Source organism: Lissotriton helveticus, chromosome 12 (genome assembly GCF_964261635.1).
Source record: "Lissotriton helveticus chromosome 12, aLisHel1.1, whole genome shotgun sequence".
NCBI classification, from domain to species: Eukaryota; Metazoa; Chordata; class Amphibia; order Caudata; family Salamandridae; genus Lissotriton; species Lissotriton helveticus.
This window is the reverse complement of record NC_136073.1, coordinates 775,803,289-775,823,865: the sequence shown is the minus strand read 5'-3', so window position 1 is coordinate 775,823,865 and position 20,577 is coordinate 775,803,289. Positions and strand designations below refer to the sequence as shown.

General features: G+C 45.6%; 1 protein-coding gene across 2 annotated transcripts in view; it reads left to right on the top strand.

Annotated features, from left to right (window-relative positions):
• The window catches only part of IL6R (interleukin 6 receptor), a 161,009-nt gene that overhangs the window by 124,922 nt on the left and 15,510 nt on the right, over positions 1 to 20,577 (top strand). For both annotated transcript variants that reach the window (XM_078671527.1, XM_078671528.1), the window contains 3 exons: positions 6,627 to 6,664; positions 8,986 to 9,061; positions 17,442 to 17,577. In XM_078671527.1, coding sequence (XP_078527653.1) covers positions 6,627 to 6,664; positions 8,986 to 9,061; positions 17,442 to 17,577 — 250 coding nt within the window. The remainder of the gene's footprint in view (positions 1 to 6,626; positions 6,665 to 8,985; positions 9,062 to 17,441; positions 17,578 to 20,577) is intronic.

Sequence of the window (20,577 nt, the reverse complement as noted above, 5' to 3'; positions counted from 1 at the left end):
GCACTCTTCATTCTCTCTCTGTACATTGTGGCACTCCCCTCTCTCTGCATATATAACACCCTATCTGCAGATATGGCTCCCTTCTCTCTCTGCAGATGGGCACTCTTCATTCTCTCTCGGTACATTGCGGCACTCCCCTCTCTCTGCATATATACCACTCTCTCTGCAGATATGGCTCCCTTCTCTCTCTGCAGATGGGCACTCTTCATTCTCTCTCTGTACATTGCGGCACTCCCCTCTCTCTGCATATATAACACTCTCTCTGCACATTGTGGCACTCCCCTCTCTCTGCATATATAACACTCTCTCTGCAGATATGGCTTCCTTCTCCCTCTGCAGATGGGCACTCTTCATTCTCTCTCTGTACATTGTGGCACTCCCCTCTCTCTGCATATATAACACCCTATCTGCAGATATGGCTCCCTTCTCTCTCTGCAGATGGGCACTCTTCATTCTCTCTCGGTACATTGCGGCACTCCCCTCTCTCTGCATATATAACACTCTCTCTGCAGATATGACTCCCTTCTCTCTCTGCAGATGGGCACTCTTCATTTTCTCTCTGTACATTGCGGCACTCCCCTCTCTCTGCATATATAACACTCTCTTTGCAGATATGGCTCCCTTCTCTCTCTGCAGATGGGCACTCTTCATTCTCTCTCTCTACATTGCGGCACTCCCCTCTTTCTGCATATATTACACTCACTGCAGATATGGCTCCCTTCTCTCTCTGCAGATGGGCACTCTTCATTCTCTCTCTGTACATTGCGGCACTCCCCTCTTTCTGCATATATTACACTCACTCTGCAGATATGGCTCCCTTCTCTCTCTGCAGATGGGCACTCTTCATTCTCTCTCTCTACATTGCGGCACTCCCCTCTCTCTGCATATATAACACTCTCTCTGTAGATATGGCTCCCTTCTCTCTCTGCAGATGGGCACTCTTCATTCTCTCTCTGTACATTGTGGCACTCCCCTCTGTCTGCATATATAACACCCTATCTGCAGATATGGCTCCCTTCTCTCTCTGCAGATGGGCACTCTTCATTCTCTCTTGGTACATTGCGGCACTCCCCTCTCTCTCTGCAGATATGGCTCCCTTCTCTCTCTGCAGATGGGCACTCTTCATTCTCTCTCTGTACATTGTGGCACTCCCCTCTCTCTGCATATATAACACTCTCTTTGCAGATATGGCTCCCTTCTCTCGCTGCAGATGGGCACTCTTCATTCTCTCTCTACATTGCGGCACTCCCCTCTTTCTGCATATATTACACTCACTCTGCAGATATGGCTCCCTTCTCTCTCTGCAGATGGGCACTCTTCATTCTCTCTCTGTACATTGCGGCACTCCCCTCTTTCTGCATATATTACACTCACTCTGCAGATTGCGGCACTCCCCTCTCTCTGCATATATAACACTCTCTTTGCAGATATGGCTCCCTTCTCTCTCTGCAGATGGGCACTCTTCATTCTCTCTCTCTACATTGCGGCACTCCCCTCTCTCTGCATATATAACACTCTCTCTGTAGATATGGCTCCCTTCTCTCTCTGCAGATGGGCACTCTTCATTCTCTCTCTGTACATTGTGGCACTCCCCTCTTTCTGCATATATTACACTCACTCTGCAGATATGGCTCCCTTCTCTCTCTGCAGATGGGCACTCTTCATTCTCTCTCTGTACATTGCGGCACTCCCCTCTCTCTGCATATATAACACTCTCTCTGCAGATATGGCTCCCTTCTCTCTCTGCAGATGGGCACTCTTCATTCTCTCTCTGTAGATAGCGGCACTCCCCTCTTTCTGCATATATTACACTCACTCTGCAGATATGGCTCCCTTCTCTCTCTGCAGATGGGCACTCTTCATTCTCTCTCTGTACATTGTGGCACTCCCCTCTTTCTGCATATATTACACTCACTCTGCAGATATGGCTCCCTTCTCTCTCTGCAGATGGGCACTCTTCATTCTCTCTCTGTACATTGTGGCACTCCCCTCTTTCTGCATATATTACACTCACTCTGCAGATATGGCTCCCTTCTCTCTCTGCAGATGGGCACTCTTAATTCTCTCTCTGTACATTGTGGCACTCCCCTCTTTCTGCATATATTACACTCACTCTGCAGATATGGCTCCCTTCTCTCTCTGCAGATGGGCACTCTTCATTCTCTCTCTGTACATTGTGGCACTCCCCTCTTTCTGCATATATTACACTCACTCTGCAGATATGGCTCCCTTCTCTCTCTGCAGATGGGCACTCTTCATTCTCTCTCTGTACATTGTGGCACTCCCCTCTTTCTGCATATATTACACTCACTCTGCAGATATGGCTCCCTTCTCTCTCTGCAGATGGGCACTCTTAATTCTCTCTCTGTACATTGTGGCACTCCCCTCTTTCTGCATATATTACACTCACTCTGCAGATATGGCTCCCTTCTCTCTCTGCAGATGGGCACTCTTCATTCTCTCTCTGTACATTGTGGCACTCCCCTCTTTCTGCATATATTACACTCACTCTGCAGATATGGCTCCCTTCTCTCTCTGCAGATGGGCACTCTTCCTTCTCTCTCTGTAGATAGCGGCACTCCCCTCTTTCTGCATATATTACACTCACTCTGCAGATATGGCTCCCTTCTCTCTCTGCAGATGGGCACTCTTCATTCTCTCTCTGTAGATTGCGGCACTCCCCTCTCTCTGTGTATAAATAACGCTGTTTAAGCTATCTCTGCAGATATGGCTGTTGTGTGATATAACAGATGAGTAACAAGGACCCCCTGTGAAATAAAGAATATAATTCCAATGTCAGGGTAATACACAATGAAAAATAAATTCCTAGGCAATATAATAAAATAACATTCCTCATATAAAGGTTACTAGAAATAGACACAGTTTAACGACCTAATAAAAAAAAATGCTAAATGTAATGATAAATATTCAAAGTTATGATCATATCAATACAATAATCAATTAAAAGCACAAGTTTTTTAACACAATCATAATGAGTCTAAAGCTATGCTAACATATAATCTCACTAAGTTAAAAATACAATGGTAAAAACATAATATTGTGGCAAATAAATAATGAAGACTCATTATTTATTTGCCACAATATTATGTTTTTAACATTGTGTTTTTAATTTAGTGAGATATGAGGAATGTTGTTTTATTATATCGCCTAGGAATTTATTTTTCATTGTGATATAGCAGATATTATACTTTTTCTTCTGTGTCTCTGCAGATATTACTCTCTTCCCTGTCTCTGTAAATATGACACACATTCTTCTATCCCTCGCAGATAACATCTCTTCTGCCTTTTTCTGCAGAAAGGGCATCTTCTTTCCTCTGTAGATACGGCTCTCGTGATTCTATCTCTCTGCCGATTTGGCTCTCTTTTCTGTCTCTGCATATTAGGCACACGACCTCTTCTCTCTTCATAGGACAATCTTCCATCATTGTCTCTTTAGATACAGATCCCCTGTCTGTCTCTGCAGATAAGGTACTCTTCCTTCACTCTCTGCCGATGACAAGCTTCCTTCTGTGTCTCTGCAGATATTGATCCGCTGTCTCTCACTGTCTCTCTCTCGCTCTATAGATATGTGTTGGACTTTGGCCCTTAGGGCAGGTTCACCCCTAGACTTTTTGCTTGAAATGGTGACCTGGAGATGGTGATTTTTGGATTCTGCGCACTTTCACTGTGTCCCAGTGGAAAGTGCGTGCGCACTCTGAGTGCATGTGCTGAGCTAGGCCTGCCCGCCCATAGGAATGCATGGGGAATGTATGTGTCCCTGGTAGTTCCTGATGCGTGGGGTGTACAGGCTTGAGTCTGGTATGTGTGAACTCGTGAGAGTGAATGCTGCGAGATGGTGTATGCAGCATGTATGTGTCTAGTAGCGAAGCGCCATTTCTAGACATGGCTGTACGTGTGCTGTGAGGGTGCTGGCGTGTGATTGGCTGGAGCTGGCTGGCATGCCAGGCTCCAGGAAGTCTGGATGGGTCTGCCCGGTGGTGAGTGGGAGATTAGCATGAGTGATGTGTGGGAGGAGTGTACCTGTGTCCTGGATGGGCTGGGTTTTCCCCACACAATGCTGGCTCCGCCCCCCTGTGGTGTGTCTAATGACCCAAGCCCTGCCAGTGAATAGAGAGGGTGGTTGAGGTAAACAGAGTACTCAAGAACCAGCTGCGACTGGTTCCGCCCCCACTCTGCACCCTTAGACAAAGGAATGCACTGTATAAAAATGGGGCTGTGTCCCCACAGATGTTGTTCTCTTCCAGGATCCTGAGGGGGCTGTTGCTGCTGCTGCTGGGCCAGAGGACCGCCACTTGGGGTGTCTCCCTGCCTGGAGACCCAGTGTGCTGGCTCTGGGCCCAGCCCTGCCCCCCTGCCTTGCTGAAGGACTCTGCTGGACCTTTATTTTACTTATAGCGCCTGGGAGCGCTCTATTTTGGTCCTCTAGCGCTTGAGAGCGCTGTATTTGGCATTTAGCGCAGGGAGCGCTGTAAATTGCCTTTTAGCGCTGAGGAGCGCTTTGCCTGCCTAGCGAGTGCCCACCTCGCTTATTTTGGTTAATTTGCCCCCTGGCAGGTGCCCACCCTGCCAGGGACCTTGCCGCTATATTTTAAGTTTACCTCGAGGGAGCCCACTCCTCGGTAAACTCATCCCCCGCCTACGAGTGCCTGGAACGGGCCGCCGCGCTGCCCGCGACGACCCGGAAGTGGCTGGCCGGCCGGCCAATCCGAGCGCGGCCCGGACGGAAAGCCCGCCCCCGCGACCCGGAAGTCAGGCGGGCCGGGGACAGGACATCGAGGCAAACCGGAAGCTGACGGGAGCCCACCCCGTGCTCCGGTGCAAGAAGGGAGAAGAAGTGCCCAGACGCCAGCGCTGGTTCCAGCAGGGCTCTCCTGAGAAGGGGGAGAGCCCGCCTAAGCGTCTGGTGAGCGGAGCGGCGAGTAAGGAGAGCCCCGGACCTCCGCAGCCAGACAGCCGGTGAGTGGAGCTGACCGGGAGGGGGTGTGAGGCCGAAGCCCCGGTGAGGGCGGCCAAAGTAGAGAAGGGAGGGGCGCCGGGACACGTTGTCGGTGTCCGCCCCCCCCCCCCAAGGAGCGCGAGCTCGTGCTCATTGTTGTGGAGCCTGGCGAAAGGCTCCAGGGGCATTTTCTGCGTCTCGAGTCCCCCAGAGGGGGGGACTCCAACCAAGGCGGCACACTTGTTAGGAGCCCAGGAGAGGCTCTGGGGGCATTTTAGGCACAGCGAGTCTCCCGAGCGGGGCTCCGACCTAGCGTGGGCCATTGTCCTCGAGTCCCCCAGAGGGGGGACTACCACAAAATGTGCCACAGTTGTGTTTGAGCCTGAGAGGCTCAGAGGGGACATTTTCTTGCTTTAAGAGCCCAGAGAGGCTCTGAGAGGGCCATTCGTTTTGTGAGCCCAGAGAGGCTCTGCAGTGCCACAGTGGTGGTTCTTGAGCCAGAGAGGCTCCAACGTTGCCCTAACTTTCCCTGCACCAGTTGCCCAGCACTTTGTGGGCAACTGCTACGTTTAGGCCCTGACATTGGGACACATGGACAGTCACAGGTGGTGACTTGTGAGATTGGCGCAATTATTATTGTTTTTACACCTCTGAATGTATTGTGATGCATCATGTGTTTTCCTCCCTTACACCTCTGAATGAATGTTATGCATTGCATCATGTGTTATGTGCTTCCACCCCCACAGGTATTGTGATGTGTAGGTGGTTGTTTTCTCCCTAGTGCAGGTGGTGCTAGTGAGGTCCTGGTTACCAGTGATTACTGGTTGTGCTATTTTGTGCTATATTCTATGTACTAAGTGCTATTTCTGAAAGTGCTACTTCTGACTCCTGACAGTGGTCCAGGTGGCCCTGTCTTGTACATATCCCTTGTAAATTCTGCCCGTGCCTCTGGCACATTGTAAAGTGTGTGTTTTATCTAATGTGTTTTGGTGTAATACAAAGGCTATTTTTATATAACCTTGTGTGGAGTTTCCTTTGTGGTGGGCCCTGGGAGTTGTTGCTGGGGTGCATGGGCAAATACTTAACTTACATCGCCTCCAAGTTTAGCCTTGCTGCTCGCGCCACGTTACCTAGAGGGTGAGTAGGGGTTATCTTGGCGTGTAACTCCCTTGCCCTGACTTGGGTGTGGTGGTCTCTGACTGACTTTGGCGAAAGCCCTGGCCAGCCGGGGATCCCATTTCCAACAATATGGATCAGCTGTCCCTCCCTATCTCTCACAGTAGAAAATGTTTTCTTCCAACTCTTTCTCCCTTTCTCTGTTCTCTCTCTCTCTGTCTCTCTCTCTCTCTCTCTCCCTCTCTCTCTCTGTTTTCTCCCTCCCACTATCTCTCTGTCTCTGTTTTCTCTCTCTCTCTGTTTTCTCTTTCCATCTCTCTCCCTGTCTCTCTCTTTCTCTCTCTCTCTCTCTCTCTCTCTCTCTCTCTCTCTCTCTCTCTCTCTCTCTCTCTCTCTCTCTCTCTCAGGCATTCTTCCTTTTCTCTCTGCAAATATTTCTGACTTCCACATCCCTTCAGCTCCAGCAGTCTCCCCTCTCTACCTTTAGATATACTACTTATCTGCCCCAGCCTCGCACAAACTCTGAGCATGTATTTATCTCTTACCCTTTCAGACCCTGGGATGCATGAAGAGGACCTGCAGAGTACTGTGGTGAGTGGCACATGGGACCAATAAAAGCTCCATCTGCTGGAAGTTTTCTCCTGGCCTTCAAATGTCAGCTCTCTACTGAGTCGCCTCCAACCTCCTGGACTCTGCTGCTTCTGTCTCCTTGGCTGACCTGGCTGCTTCTCCTTCTTATACCCAGCATCTTTCCATGTGCCCTTTTCTTTTGTTTTTTTCCTCGATTTTTCATTTTTTAGGAGCGTTTAGTTCTCTTTTTCCTACCCTAACTTGGAATGAACAAATGGGCCTGATTACAAGTGGCCCATTGAATCGCAATCCCTACGTAAACACCTATTAATTATGGCACAGTAAGCACTAAAATCTGCATGTTATTCCCCCAAAAATTCAGAATTCGCGAAAATTCTTGTGCCTGGTTAAATCTGGACTCCTCAATGTCCGATTTCTATCAGGGCCTATTCCTATTCAGGCGCAAAGTCAGTACAGAGGCAGCGACTGATGACGAGCGAGTGGAGCAGCTGAGACAGGTGGATACTTTAAAGTGCCTCGCCACACAAACCCTCTTATAGTTGGAGATACCTGAGGCCTCTAGTCAATAACAGCGCCATTAGCTGGGAACGGAGACCTTCCACCAGTGACACACCAATGGACTCTCCTGTCATTAAACGTTGGTTAGCACTAGCAAACACCTGAGGAACACACACCTGAGACCATCTGTCAGTAAATGATACATGCAACCTTCTGTCATTGCCGGACATCTGAGACCTTGTAGGAATCTTCTGTCAGTAACAGTTGCCTGTAATTAGCAAACACCTGAGACATTCTGTTGGTATCAGGCAGCTGAGACGTTCTGTCAGTTTCAGACTTAACAGGCATTTTGCCAGTAATCGACACCTAAGAATTTCTGTTGGTAACAAACCTTCTGTGAGTGACAGACATCCAGCACGTTCTGTCAGTAACATACACCCAAGACTAGCTGTCTGCAACAGATACATGATACCATCTGTCAGTAACAGACACATGGAATCTTCTGTCACTGACAGACATTCTGTCGGTAACAGGCATCCACGACTTTCTGTCAGTAACAGACACCTAAGACTTTCAATCAGTAACAGACACTGAAGACTTTCTGTCAGTAACAGACACCCAAGACTTTCTGTCAGGAACAGACATCTGAGACCTTATGTCAGTAAAACATGCGTGTAAAAGATACATGTAACCTTCTGTCTTTACCAACCATCTGAAACCTTGTATCAGTAAAAGACACAAGAAAGTTCTGTCACTAACAGTTGCCTCTAATTAGCAAGCACATGAGAACTTCTGCCAGTATCAGACATATGTAACCTTCTGTCAGTAAAAGACATACAGAACCTTCTGTCAGTTACAGACATATGGAGCCTTCTGTCAGTTAGAGACTTATGGAGCCTTCTGTCAGTAACGGACAATTAGTCAGTAATTTACCCAAGAATTTCTGTCGGTAACAGTTCTTCTGTGAGTAACAGACATCCAAGACTTTCTATCAAAGATATCTGAGACCTTCTATTAGTAACAGGCACATGAAATCTTCTGTCACTGACAGGCACCAACACCTTTCTGTAAGCACCAGATCGTCTGTCAATAAAAGACGCACAAGACTTTCTGTCTGTAACAGATGCCTGATTCATTCTATCAGTAACAGGCACGTGAATCTTCTGTCAGTACCAGGCCCCTTATCATTAACAAGTAACTGAGACGTGTTCGTAAAAGACACTTGATGCCTTCTGTAAATAAGATATTTTGTGTCAATAACCGACGCCTGAGACATTCTATCACTAACAGACAAATAGAATGTTCTGTTTAACATTCCATGTTTTATTAGCAGATAGCCAAGACTTTCTAACAGTTATGGACACCTGAGACGTTCTGTCAGTAACAGACACAAGAGACTTTCCGTCAGTAGCAGACACTTGGGACATTGTGTCAGTCACAGTAACAAGGAACCTTGTGTCAGTGTGAGACACATGAAACCTTCTGTCACTAATTATTTAAAACCTAAGATTTTCCGTCAGTAACAGACCCCGGATGACACCTAAAATTTTCTAGCAGTAAAAGACACCATGGCAGTCTGCAGTAGCTGACGCCCACGGCCGTCTTTTCGTAAAGAGGGACTGGGGACTTTTGCATTTACAGACCCCTGATGCCTGCTGTCAATACCACACCCTTTGCAAATATCAGAGTCCTACGACCTTCTCCCCAGAGCAGGGACCAGTGACCTCTCAGTGACAGAGATCTGGGTCTTTCTGTCAGGAACAGACTAAACCCCCATGTGAGTAACACAATGACCCCTGACTGTGATATTCTTTTTATTTTAGCTTCCACCAGACTATTCCACAGAAGATATAAGCCGCTATTCAGCAGAGGACTATAACGACGGAGACCCACTTTATGGTAAGGACTCGTTGCTATTGTAGACATTCTATAAGAACTGTGCTCTCTGTGGTAAACACTGCCCGATGTCTGTAGCGCCCAGTCACAGGAGAGCTCCTCTCTCTATGGTAAGTGACAGGTAGAACAGCATCACTGTTGAGTTTCCCTCTACAGTAAAGACTCTCCCTATCACCAACATGCCACAACTGCAGAAACTCTCTCTATGGTAAACAATGGACCAACTATGAATGCAGCTTAAATGAAGAGCTATCTATACGGTAAAGGTGCCCCTTCTCGTAATACCCCAGAACTGCAGCGATTCCCTGTGTGCTGAACACTGCCCCTATCTTAAGCATATCATAACTGCAGGGATAACGCGCAATCACAACAATTGTTATCTCTTTATGCTAAATACTGCCATATCGCTAACGCCCCATAGCTGAACAGATTACCTCTATGATGTGGGCTCACGTCTTATGTAAGGATCCCATAGTTACAGTGGTGCACCCTGGGAATTGACTGTCACTCCTGTAGGCACACTGTAGATGAACTACTTCTCTCTATGCCAGGAGACCCTCATCAGTGTACAGAATGACTACTTAGATTCACGCTGTATAGTAGCAGACAATCCCTAAGTAATTCTCTCTGGTAAGCACACCATAAAGTAAGAGATTGTCACTTTGGCAATTATTATTATCCAGTATTGGGGTATCTTTCATAGATTCACATGCCTAAATCATTCCCCGTCATCGAGGCGGGAGCCCCACGGTAAATAAAATAGCAGTGCCAAAGGTAAATAACAGTAGTAGGCCCCAAGGAAAAAGGCCTGAGGCCCAAATCCTAGTAGCCTATCTACATCATTATGCTAAAAGAACCAAACTTTTGGTACAACCAATCAGATACCAGCACCCTCTAGAACCTTCTCTGCAGAGCCAGTTCTCCTCAGATTTTCACCGCACGTCATGTGGAAGGGAGTCTCCCTGAGTGCCAACTCAGTTTATCCTTCAAGATGTCTGACAAGAAGGCTTAGTTCAAAAACTTGTAGATCCTGCGACAAGAAGAGAGTCCATGTTGATGATCAACATAAGGATTCATTTACTGCCTCTACCCTAAACATGAGGCAAAAGATTGTAAGATCTGCCGAACCATCCCTTCAAAATCTCTAAGGGATAGGGACGCAAGAGTCCTGTTGTGGCTTAAATCTTCTTCAGCTGAAGATGATGATAGAGCCTCAACTTCCAGCAAGAGAGCAAGATCTCAGGACAGTTCGTCAAGTGAGGGGAGAAAACATCTTAAATCCTCCCACTCTACTTTTGGACCTTCTCAGAGGTCTCCTCGGGCTACAGCTCTCAAGGACTCTAAAAGGGAATCTTCCAAAACTGTGAGTAAAGGCTGTTCTATTCCCCCAGCTTTCGCTTTATCATCGACAATATCTGTCACGTCTTCAGCTCCTTCGTCGACGGCAACTATTTCCACTACTTCTATCACTTCACCTATTCTGTGGACTAGGATTTCTATTGTGACTAAGAAGACCGTCGTCAACGTATCGTCGACGAAGGCCTCGTCGACAAAGTCATCGAAACACTCATCGATGAAAATACCGTTGACGAAGCCTCCACCGTCGACGAAAGTTTTGTCGACGAGGCCACAGGTTCCTACTACGCCGTCTACGACTGTCATGTCGACGAAAAAGCCAAGCCCGTCGACGTCGAGCCCGTCGACATCGAGTCCGTCGATGATGGTTCCGTCGACGTCGAGTCCGTCGCCGATGGTTCCGTCTACGTCAAGCCCGTCGGTGACTATCCCGTCGACATCGAGCCCGTCGACGATGATCCCGCCGCCGCCGATTAAAATAAAGAGTCCATCGACTGTAGCTCCATTTACAATTATACCGTTGATGACTGCACCAGTTACAGTGATGGAACCTACTCCAACCAAGGTTTTAGTGGCGGCAACCTTTTCAACACCTATTTCATCAAATACTTTTCAGCTTAAATCATACCAAAGACATGACTGTTCATATGTCTCTCCTTTGACTCCATCTCACCTCCTTGAGATATATGTCCAAGAGGAGGATGATGAGTATGACGACAATGATGATGAAGGGGCTTTTGGTGTAGCTCGTCATCCTTCCGAACTTAATATTAAATGTCAGGATGAAGAGGAAGATGAGGATAACTTCCATGAGCACTACTACCAAGAGGACATTGTGGTTCCTCACTACACGGAAAACCCGAGACAGTCTAGACTTCCGGATTCTAGCCATCTGCCTCCTAACCTTATTCAGGACATGCAAGCCATGTTAGCTTATTATAGGCAGCGCTTTCCCCCGCAGCAGGTCATTACACCACGTCAGCCTGTGGTGGTTCCAGATCCTGTTCCTCCACCTGAGGTTCCAACGCCAATGTCTCCAGTTACACAGCCTTCTCAGGAGGAGCCGCCACCTCAGCCTCCTCAAACTCCAGACACTTCTTCAGATGAGGAAGTGGAAGACGGTGAGCTGCCAGAAAATCCCCATGTGGACCCATGGGATTCCTACATTATCCCTATGCCTTCTCCTCCAACTCCACAACCATCGGACTTTCCACCAGAAGATATAGGTGGATTTCATAACCTCATGCAGCGCGCTGCGGCTAGGTTTCAACTTCCAGTAACTGTGGAACAAACTGAATGTTTCCTACATGATTTCAAAGAGGAGACTAGGAAAATTATCAGAGCCATTCCTATCATAGACTATATATGGAAGGAGGGCATCAAGATTATGAAAAACCCTGCATCTCTGCCTGCTTTGCTTTCACGGGTAGATAAAAAATATCGGGCTCCAGCCAATAGCCCATCCTGCCTCATCGAACACCCTAGGCCGGATTCTGTCATCTCACAGGCCGCCCAACAAAGGTCCAAAAATCCAGCAACACCCATCACTACACCGCCGAACAAAGAGGGCCGTCGCCTTGATCTCATAGGTAAAACGTTTAAAACCATGGCTGCTGCTTCCATCAGGGCAGCAAACTCATTAGCGATCATAGGGCGTTGTGATCGCCAAATGTGGTCGGATATGGCTGGTTTGATTGACCTCATTCCAGAGGAGAAACGACCGGAAGCTCGGAAAATTCTCCTGGAGGGAGAGCGCGCAGCAGCAGAGACGATCGATTGTGCTCTGGACATTGTCAATACAAATTTCAGGTAATTAGCTGGGGCTGCAGTTCTCAGGCACCAGGGTTGGTTAAAAGCTACCACCTTCCGCCCAGAAGTCCAAACAAAAATATTAGATATGGCCTACGACAGAGAATCTTTGTTTAGCAAACATATTGACGAAGCCCTCTAAGCGATCAAGACTGACACTGATACTGCAGTACAAGCGTTGGACATTCAGAGGCGCTAGAGGACATGGCTATTCCTCTAGAGGAGGTTACAATACACAACAAAACAGACAATATCAGCCTCAATATCGACAAAATTACCACTCATCATACCGCCAATCCAATATGGCTGGTTTCTCTCGGCAAGGAGGCCGAAAACGCTCCAACAATCAAGGGCGAGACTCTAACAGAAAGCAGTGAGTTCAGCCAGGGGCCAATCACATTTCCTTCTCTCCCCGAGGGCGCGAAAATTTAATCTCATCTGGAACAGTGTCAAGAAATTACCTCTGACCAATGGGTGTTAGACCTAGTGAGAAATGGAATCACCCTAGAATTTGTCAACAAGCCACCAACCACTCCGCCCAGGGGACCCCCTCCCCCTCGTCTTCACTTATTGTTTAAAGAAGCTTATACAATGCTCCTCAAGAACGCTATAGAAAAGATCCCAGTACATCAGAAACGGATAGGTTGCTATTCCCGTTTTTTCCTAATCAAAAAGAAATCAGGGCAATGGCGACCAATCCTGGACCTTCGCAATCTCAACAGACAAGGTTTTCGCATGGTCACTCTATCAGAGATTCTCAGCTGCCTGAACGAGGGAGATTTTATGGCTTCTTTAGACATGGAAGACGCTTACTTCCACATCCCAATCCATCCAAAACATCTCAAGTATCTCCGCTTCACTGTGGCTGGCGCCCATTATCAGTTCAAAGTGCTCCCGTTTGGGCTAAAATCGGCTCCAAGGATCTTCACAAAGTGCCTGGCCCCGGTAGCAGGAACGTTGCATTCTTGGGGAATCCAGGTCCTCCCGTACTTGGACGATTGGTTAATCAAAGGTCCTCCGCAGCACACTGTAAAGACTGCCATTTCAACATGTCGCAATCTCTTTGCCTCCCTGGGGTTAACTGTGAACAAAAGCAAATCCCAGTTACGTCCGAAAGAAATCCTGCCTTTCCTTGGAGCACTTCTGCACACTATCCAATTCAAGGCATTCTTATCTCAAGAAAGACAACTTCGCCTCCAAAAGCTAGCACTCCGGGTCTCAAAAAGAAAGTCACTTTCTGTTTGCATGTTTGCTTCACTCCTGGGAATGTGCTCTTCAGCCATACATCTCATTCCCTTGGCACATCTCAGGATGAGACCCTTACAGGAGGAACTGCATCTTCAATTGCAGCAAGTGACAGGTTGCTTCAACAACATCATCAAGGTCACACCTCGCATGGTGGACGCTCTCCACTGGTGGTCACAGTTGACCAATCTGGCACAAGGTCTCACATTCATACAAGATCCCCCAGACTTTATTCTGACAACAGATGCGTCCATGGAGGGATGGGGAGGTCATCTCCAGGATTTGCAAATACAAGGCAAGTGGTCTCAGAAATACAGACAACGACACATCAACAGCCTGGAATTGCGAGCAATCTTCCTATCGTTGCAAGCTTTCCTTCCAAGGATTACAGGATCATCAGTACTTGTTCGAACCGACAATACCACCAGCATGTTTTACATGAACAAACAAGGAGGGACAAGATCGGCAACCTTGTCACGGGAGGCTAGGAGTTATGGGAATGGATCACACTCCACAACATAACCCTCAAGGTGGAACATTGCAGAGGCCTCCACAATACCCTGGCGGACACGCTCAGCAGATCACTATCAGACTGCCACGAGTGGGAATTAGACCAACTCCAGCTGAACAGAGTGTTCCAGGTCTGGGGCAAACCGACATTGGATTTTGTTTGCGACAAAGCAGAACAAAAAATGCCAATATTATGCCAGCAGATGTCCTCAACAGGGGTCAAGAGGGAATGCCCTGTCCATGCGATGGTCAGGGATCTGTGCCTACGCTTTTCCCCCAATCCCTTTCATACCAAAGGTGCTACGCAAGATGAAGTGGGAGGGCTGCAGTCTCATCTTAATTGCTCCCCGGTGGCCACGTCAATACTGGTTCCAGGAACTTCTCTTGAAATCCCAGGACCAACCGATCCGTTTCCTTCCAACACCCACACTGCTGTCGAGGAACACGGGACAGGTGCTTCACCCAGATCCTCAATCTCTCAATTTACACGCATGGCTCCTGATTTCTTAGAATTCAAGGACCTTGATATCCCTCAGGATTGTCGCAACATTTTAACCAAATCAAGGGTTCAATGCACAATTAAGACTTATCGTCTTAAATGGAAGAGATTTTGCTGTTGGTGTGAAACTAACAAGGTGCATCCGATAGAATCTCCTGCAGAACAGATTCTTCCTTATCTGCTGCATCTGGCTATATCTGGACTCACTTTCTCATCAGTTAAAGGGCATCTAGCCGCTCTCTCCGGATTCAGGAAAGTTGCTAAGATTCCATCACTATGTTCATCATCTCTAATCAAACAGTTCCTGAGAGGTCTTTTCAGATCTTTCCCTTTGGTGAGACCTCCTCCACCCGAGTGGGAACTTAACACCATCCTCACACAGTTGATGAAACACCTGTTCGAACCCATTCACAAAGCCGAGCTCAAGTTTCTAACATGGAAGGTTGCTCTGCTTTTGGCTATAACATCCGCTAGGAGAGTAAGTGAAATTCAAGCCTTCACTATAAAGGAGCCATTTCTGCAATTCTCTAAGGATTATGTCACTCTCAGACCTAACCCGACATTCATACCTAAAGTACCATCCCAATTTCATCTCAATGAGCCGGTAAAGTTACGAACTTTCTTTCCAAACCCGACTACACCGGCGGAAAGAACTTTACATTCCCTGGAAATCAAAAGATGTTTAAAAATCTATTTGCAGAGAACAAAATCCTTCAGAAAATCTGATCAACTATTGGTGGCTTATGGTCAAGCCACACGGGGAACAGCTGTCACAAAAGCCACAATTGCCAGATGGATAGCTTCTACGATCCATTTCGGTCACGACAAAGCTAACAGACCATTGCTGAGAAAGGTTAACGCTCATTCCACAAGATCTGTGGCAGCGTCTACAGCATTATTTGCTGGAGTAACTAGAAAATATCTGCCGTGCTGTGACATGGAGGAAAGTCCACACTTTCACGAGGCATTACTGACTTCAATCAACATGTCAGGAGGATGCGGCGGTTGTACAGGCTGTCCTCCACCACCTTTTTCTTTGAGAACAGTTCAGGTACCATTCGTTCTCTTCATATTCATACATATATATATATATATATATATATATATATATATATATATATATATATATATATATATATATATATATATATATATATATTCGGTACGTGGACGTCCCACCAACCAATGGTTCAGTCAAAGGACGAGGCAAACCCAGTATCTGGTGCGTGTTAATTTACTTTAGACCCAACACCACTCTGCCATGACGCGTTTCGGCCTGGCAAGGCCTTGATCACATGACAACGTATGTGAAGCGGACTAGCAAATTTAAAGTGCACAGTGCCATAGGTAAACATAGACATAGAGAAAATACTTCATGACATAGTGTCTTAACATCAAGTAGTATTGCGTGGCAAATGTTATAATCACATTAACTCGCCATTACTAATTGCACATACTATACACAGTATAAGGTTACATTGATTATCTTATGCAATTGAAAATAATGATAAAACACAATGAATGTCACTCTAAGATGTTTTAAAATATAAATATTCATAAATCATTGCAAAGATAAAAGACTTCGCTTCCCTAAAACCATGGTAAAATGTGTATGAAAAATACGGTTAGTCATGATAAAATATCAGCTTATCCAACCAATTTAAAACACATATTTACAGGGAGGCTAAAAACCAAATCCGTCACTAGTTCAACAGTGCCCGGAAGGTTCATTAAGCCCAAGTGGGCTAACCTTAAATTATGTGCAAAACAGCGCAAATCGTATCAAATACATGAATATGTCTATTAGCAATAGCATAAAAAAATGACATAAAATTCATTTATATGCAATAAGGTGAGAAGTGCTACCAGTGAAATAACAAAGAATAAATTATGTGCTAAAATCAAATATGGACGGCATCGTTTCATTATGACTAGGCATGTAAAAATGATTTAGGTATTACAGTGCAAAATGCATACAAATTTGCTCCTGTTAAGTTATCAAATTCATAAATAGGTATAACAATCCTCACTGGCATTGAGACCGTTTGGTATTTTTGTATCAAGCAGGATGATGTGTCTCGTCTCAAGTTTACGTAGCTGAGCCTCACGGTCCCCACCCCTTCTCTGGGGTGGTACTGTGTCTATTACAAAGTACTTGAGCCCGCTATATATATATACGTAAATATATAGAGAGATTTATAGTTATACATCTATAAAAGTATTTATTTTCATATAAGATGCACAGATTTCTATATTCATGACTATGTAAATGAGCATGTTTTCTTTATGAATCTTTCTATCATGTTGTGAAAAGTTGTATTTTAATGCATTTGTTAATTATTAAGGGATGCAACTGGGAGTTTATCAGTACAAGTCTCCCACCATCCGCAACCGCCTGTATAATTGGCATACTGCTAGCTACTCTGATTCAGGCATATGAATCTATGAAAGATACCCCAATACTGGATAAGAAAACAAGTTACTTACCTGTAACTACAGTTATCCAGTATTGGTATCTTTCATAGATTCACATGCACCCACCCTCCTCCCCGGAGAGTCAGTTCTCTATTTAGGGATACTTATTTCCCACTTGTGCTGACGAAAATCTGAGGAGAACTGGCTCTGCAGAGAATGTTCTAGAGGGTGCTGGTAGCTGATTGGTTGTACCAATAGTTGTGTTCTTTTAGCATAATGATGTGGATAGGCTACTAGGATTTGGGCCTCAGGCCTTTATCCTTAGGGCCTACTACTGTTATTTAGCTTTGGCACTGCTATTTTTTTTACGGTGGGACTCCAGCCTCGACGACGGGGAATGATTCAGGCATGTGAATCTATGAAAGATACCAATACTGGATAACTGTTGTTACAGGTAAGTAACTTGTTTTCTTCTGTTCGATCAGGTCTAACATGGTCACCGTGGTTGCTGGAATACAGTAATTTTTTGTCTCTTTTTAATGTCTCTAGGGCAACCAGCCATCAGCCAACGGCCTCCAGACCCCACCATAGACAAGACTCACCTGCACATATCCCAGTACACTTTCATCATTGCAGGGGCCAGCCTGGCCCTCGGGTTCATCCTTTTTGTCGGAATCTTGATCAGGTGAGACGGGAGTATGGCACAGAGACTAGCTGCACATCACAATGACTTGGTTAATGGTATAGATTAGCATATATAATGACAGCACAAGATCGACTACCCACATATCTGCAAGGTGAGCATATACAAGGAAGTACAGATGTATTCTTCATAACTCCATATCTTCTTACTTTGATGATAACCTGGTAATTAACTAACTACGTATCGTGAAGGTAAGCATATATATATATAAGGAACTACAGATTTACTATTCTTAACTCCACCTCTAATTACCTTGATGATAACCTGGTAATCAACTACCAACTCATCTTGAAGGTGAGCATATATAAGGAATTACAGATTCTATTGTGCTTAACTCCACATCTACTTAACTTGATGATAGCCTGGTAATCAAATACCTACTTAACGTGAAGTTGAGCATATATAAAGAACTACAGATTTACTATTCGTAACTCCACATCTACTTACCATGATGATAGCCAGGTAATCAACTACCTATGTATCGTGAAGGTAAACATATTTAAGGAACTACAGATTTACTATTCTTAACTCCACAAACTACTTACATTGGTGATAGCCAAGCAATTAACTACCTACGTATCGTGAGGGGAAGCATATTTAAGGAACTACAGATTTATTATTCTTAGCTCCACATTTACTTACCTTGAAGAGATCTTTTGAATCGGTTTTGTTGAGCTGCTTAAGTGCGAGTTAATAATAACATTTCTGTATTGTGGTACAGCACCTAGGGACCTCACTAACTGTATCGGGTTTACATTGCACTCTGGGTTTTTGACGATGTTGCCGCACCATGAACACCTTAGGGATAGAATAAACCAGATGGTGTTCTAGCCATAGGGGAGCCTTCTGTGTGGGATTGTTAGGTGTGTGAACACATAATTGGATGAAGAACAGCATGTATAGAAAAGGATCCTGGATCTGCCTTGGTTGAAGATCCTGAACACCTGGGACCCAATTCAAAGTTTTAGGTTGTCGAGCCCTATGGGGAAACAACGGTTACACTGCATGTGTTACAACGCATGCTTTCACCCCGCATGCCGTTGAAACGAAAATGGTTTGCTGTAGGGGGTAGTTTGTGTTGGATTTAACTACAATACCTTCCCTACTGTTGCACAGACTGAAGTTGGAATAGTAAATTATTCTATTCCAACATCCAGCGTACCCCGACAGTAAGTTGAGGTAAAAAATTGCCTTGCATCGGCATGCGGGGTAAAAGCATGCATTGTAACCTCATACAACCGCACTATGTAGTGCAAGAAAAAGCCACCACACTGAATCTGCATCGCGGAGGTTTTGGAATGGCGTAATGCGACACAGTCAAGCCTGCCCAAAAGACCATTGGAGTCCTGTAGGCACAATGGGGAATAATAAAGGGGTGCTCCTATTTAAGTCACACTACCCAGTGTCCCCTTGCAGTCCAAGCCCCCCGCAGGAAGAACGGTACAGCCATCTTTGTGACGAGGTTGTCTTGCTTGATGCTCTGCTGCTTGTATTGCAATTGTGTTTTCTCAACTATGTGTTGCAATCCCATTTGCCAAGTTTAAGAATATTCTATTGCATCAACAAACTTCATTCCCTTTCCTGGTCTGGAACCCCTTTGAATTACGCAGATCTGTTTAGTTTCACTCCGGATCAAACTCCAACAGAAATTGAGGAATTACTGGGCCGATTTTCCACAGATTTACGAATTCCGCAGCAATTGCTCATTTTAGAAGATGACCGTCAGGATCCCACCTGTAATCCCCATTAGCTCGCATGCTTCCCACTGAGTTACTGGCACCCTTGATATTGGTAACTTTCTGGTAGTAGTCATTGGGTACACCAACAAGGACTTCTTGATGAGACCATGAGGGAGAAGCAAAAGTTATTATATTCCAGGAGCACCTGGCACAGCAATAAATCACATTACTAGAATAGGTAAGAAATAGGCCTAAAAGGGGGGTTTTGTTAATGAAAAGGTAAAAATGTTAAAAAGACACAGAAGCTCCTGCTATGCTTCCTTTCTGCGTCTAGAGCCGCTATTTACTGATTGTGAAGGGCCACCAGAGAATATGAAATAAATGAACCATCAAAGGGAAGATTAATGCTCCAAGAAGGAAACAAACTATTCTACAATGAGTTAAAATCAACTACTCCTTAAGGCATTGAGTATTGATACTCTACACCACAAAAAGATATATTAGTCTGTAACAAAACAGCAATAAAATCATGGGAAGGAAGACAGATCCTTCTTAGTGTTTAGCATTTAACATAACCTTGTGTTAAATAGTAACCCTGTTGTAAATACATGTCAATCTGAAATTTAAATAATTGAGTAATTATGATATATTGGATGAAGTAAGAGACAAAAGTGGGATAATACTTGTGTCTGTGTCTTTAATAAGTGTAGATCTTTTCATTACAGTAAGTTAGGGAAATCCACACTTTGCGGCACGACCGGTGGCTCCTATTACACTTGCTTAAAGCATATTTATTACACCCATAGAAGCATGATGGATGGGTTACGTCGCCAATCAGCTGCTCTGAAAATGTCCTCAGGTTTGGCTCCTACGGCTTTGGAGGAGTGGTTCTTACTAGGTCTGGGTGGAGTTTGCTGAGTTCTGCTATGCGGAACTCCTCAAAGTGACCCAAATATCTGCCCCGCTATGTGAAGTTTTGCAAGCGGTGGAGTGTGTTACGTCACGCTGTCTGCGCTGATGTTTAGGGCGGCTGTTTGTCCCACACTGTAAAATCAGTGCGAACTGCACCATGTGCAGCGCAAGAGGGTACTGCTTCTTTTTGCCTCTCGAGTAGATGTTCTACTCGAATGGCAGCTTCCTAATGTGAACGGGTTTCTCAAAGCGAGTGGTAGTAACCATCCGTGCCCACCCATGTTGAGAAATCTCCCCGAAAGTGGTCTGGGGTAAGATTTTCCAAGCTCACGCTCACCAAATTAATGCTGGCACACGCAAGCGAGGAAAAAACTCAGCTCCACAGAGTCTT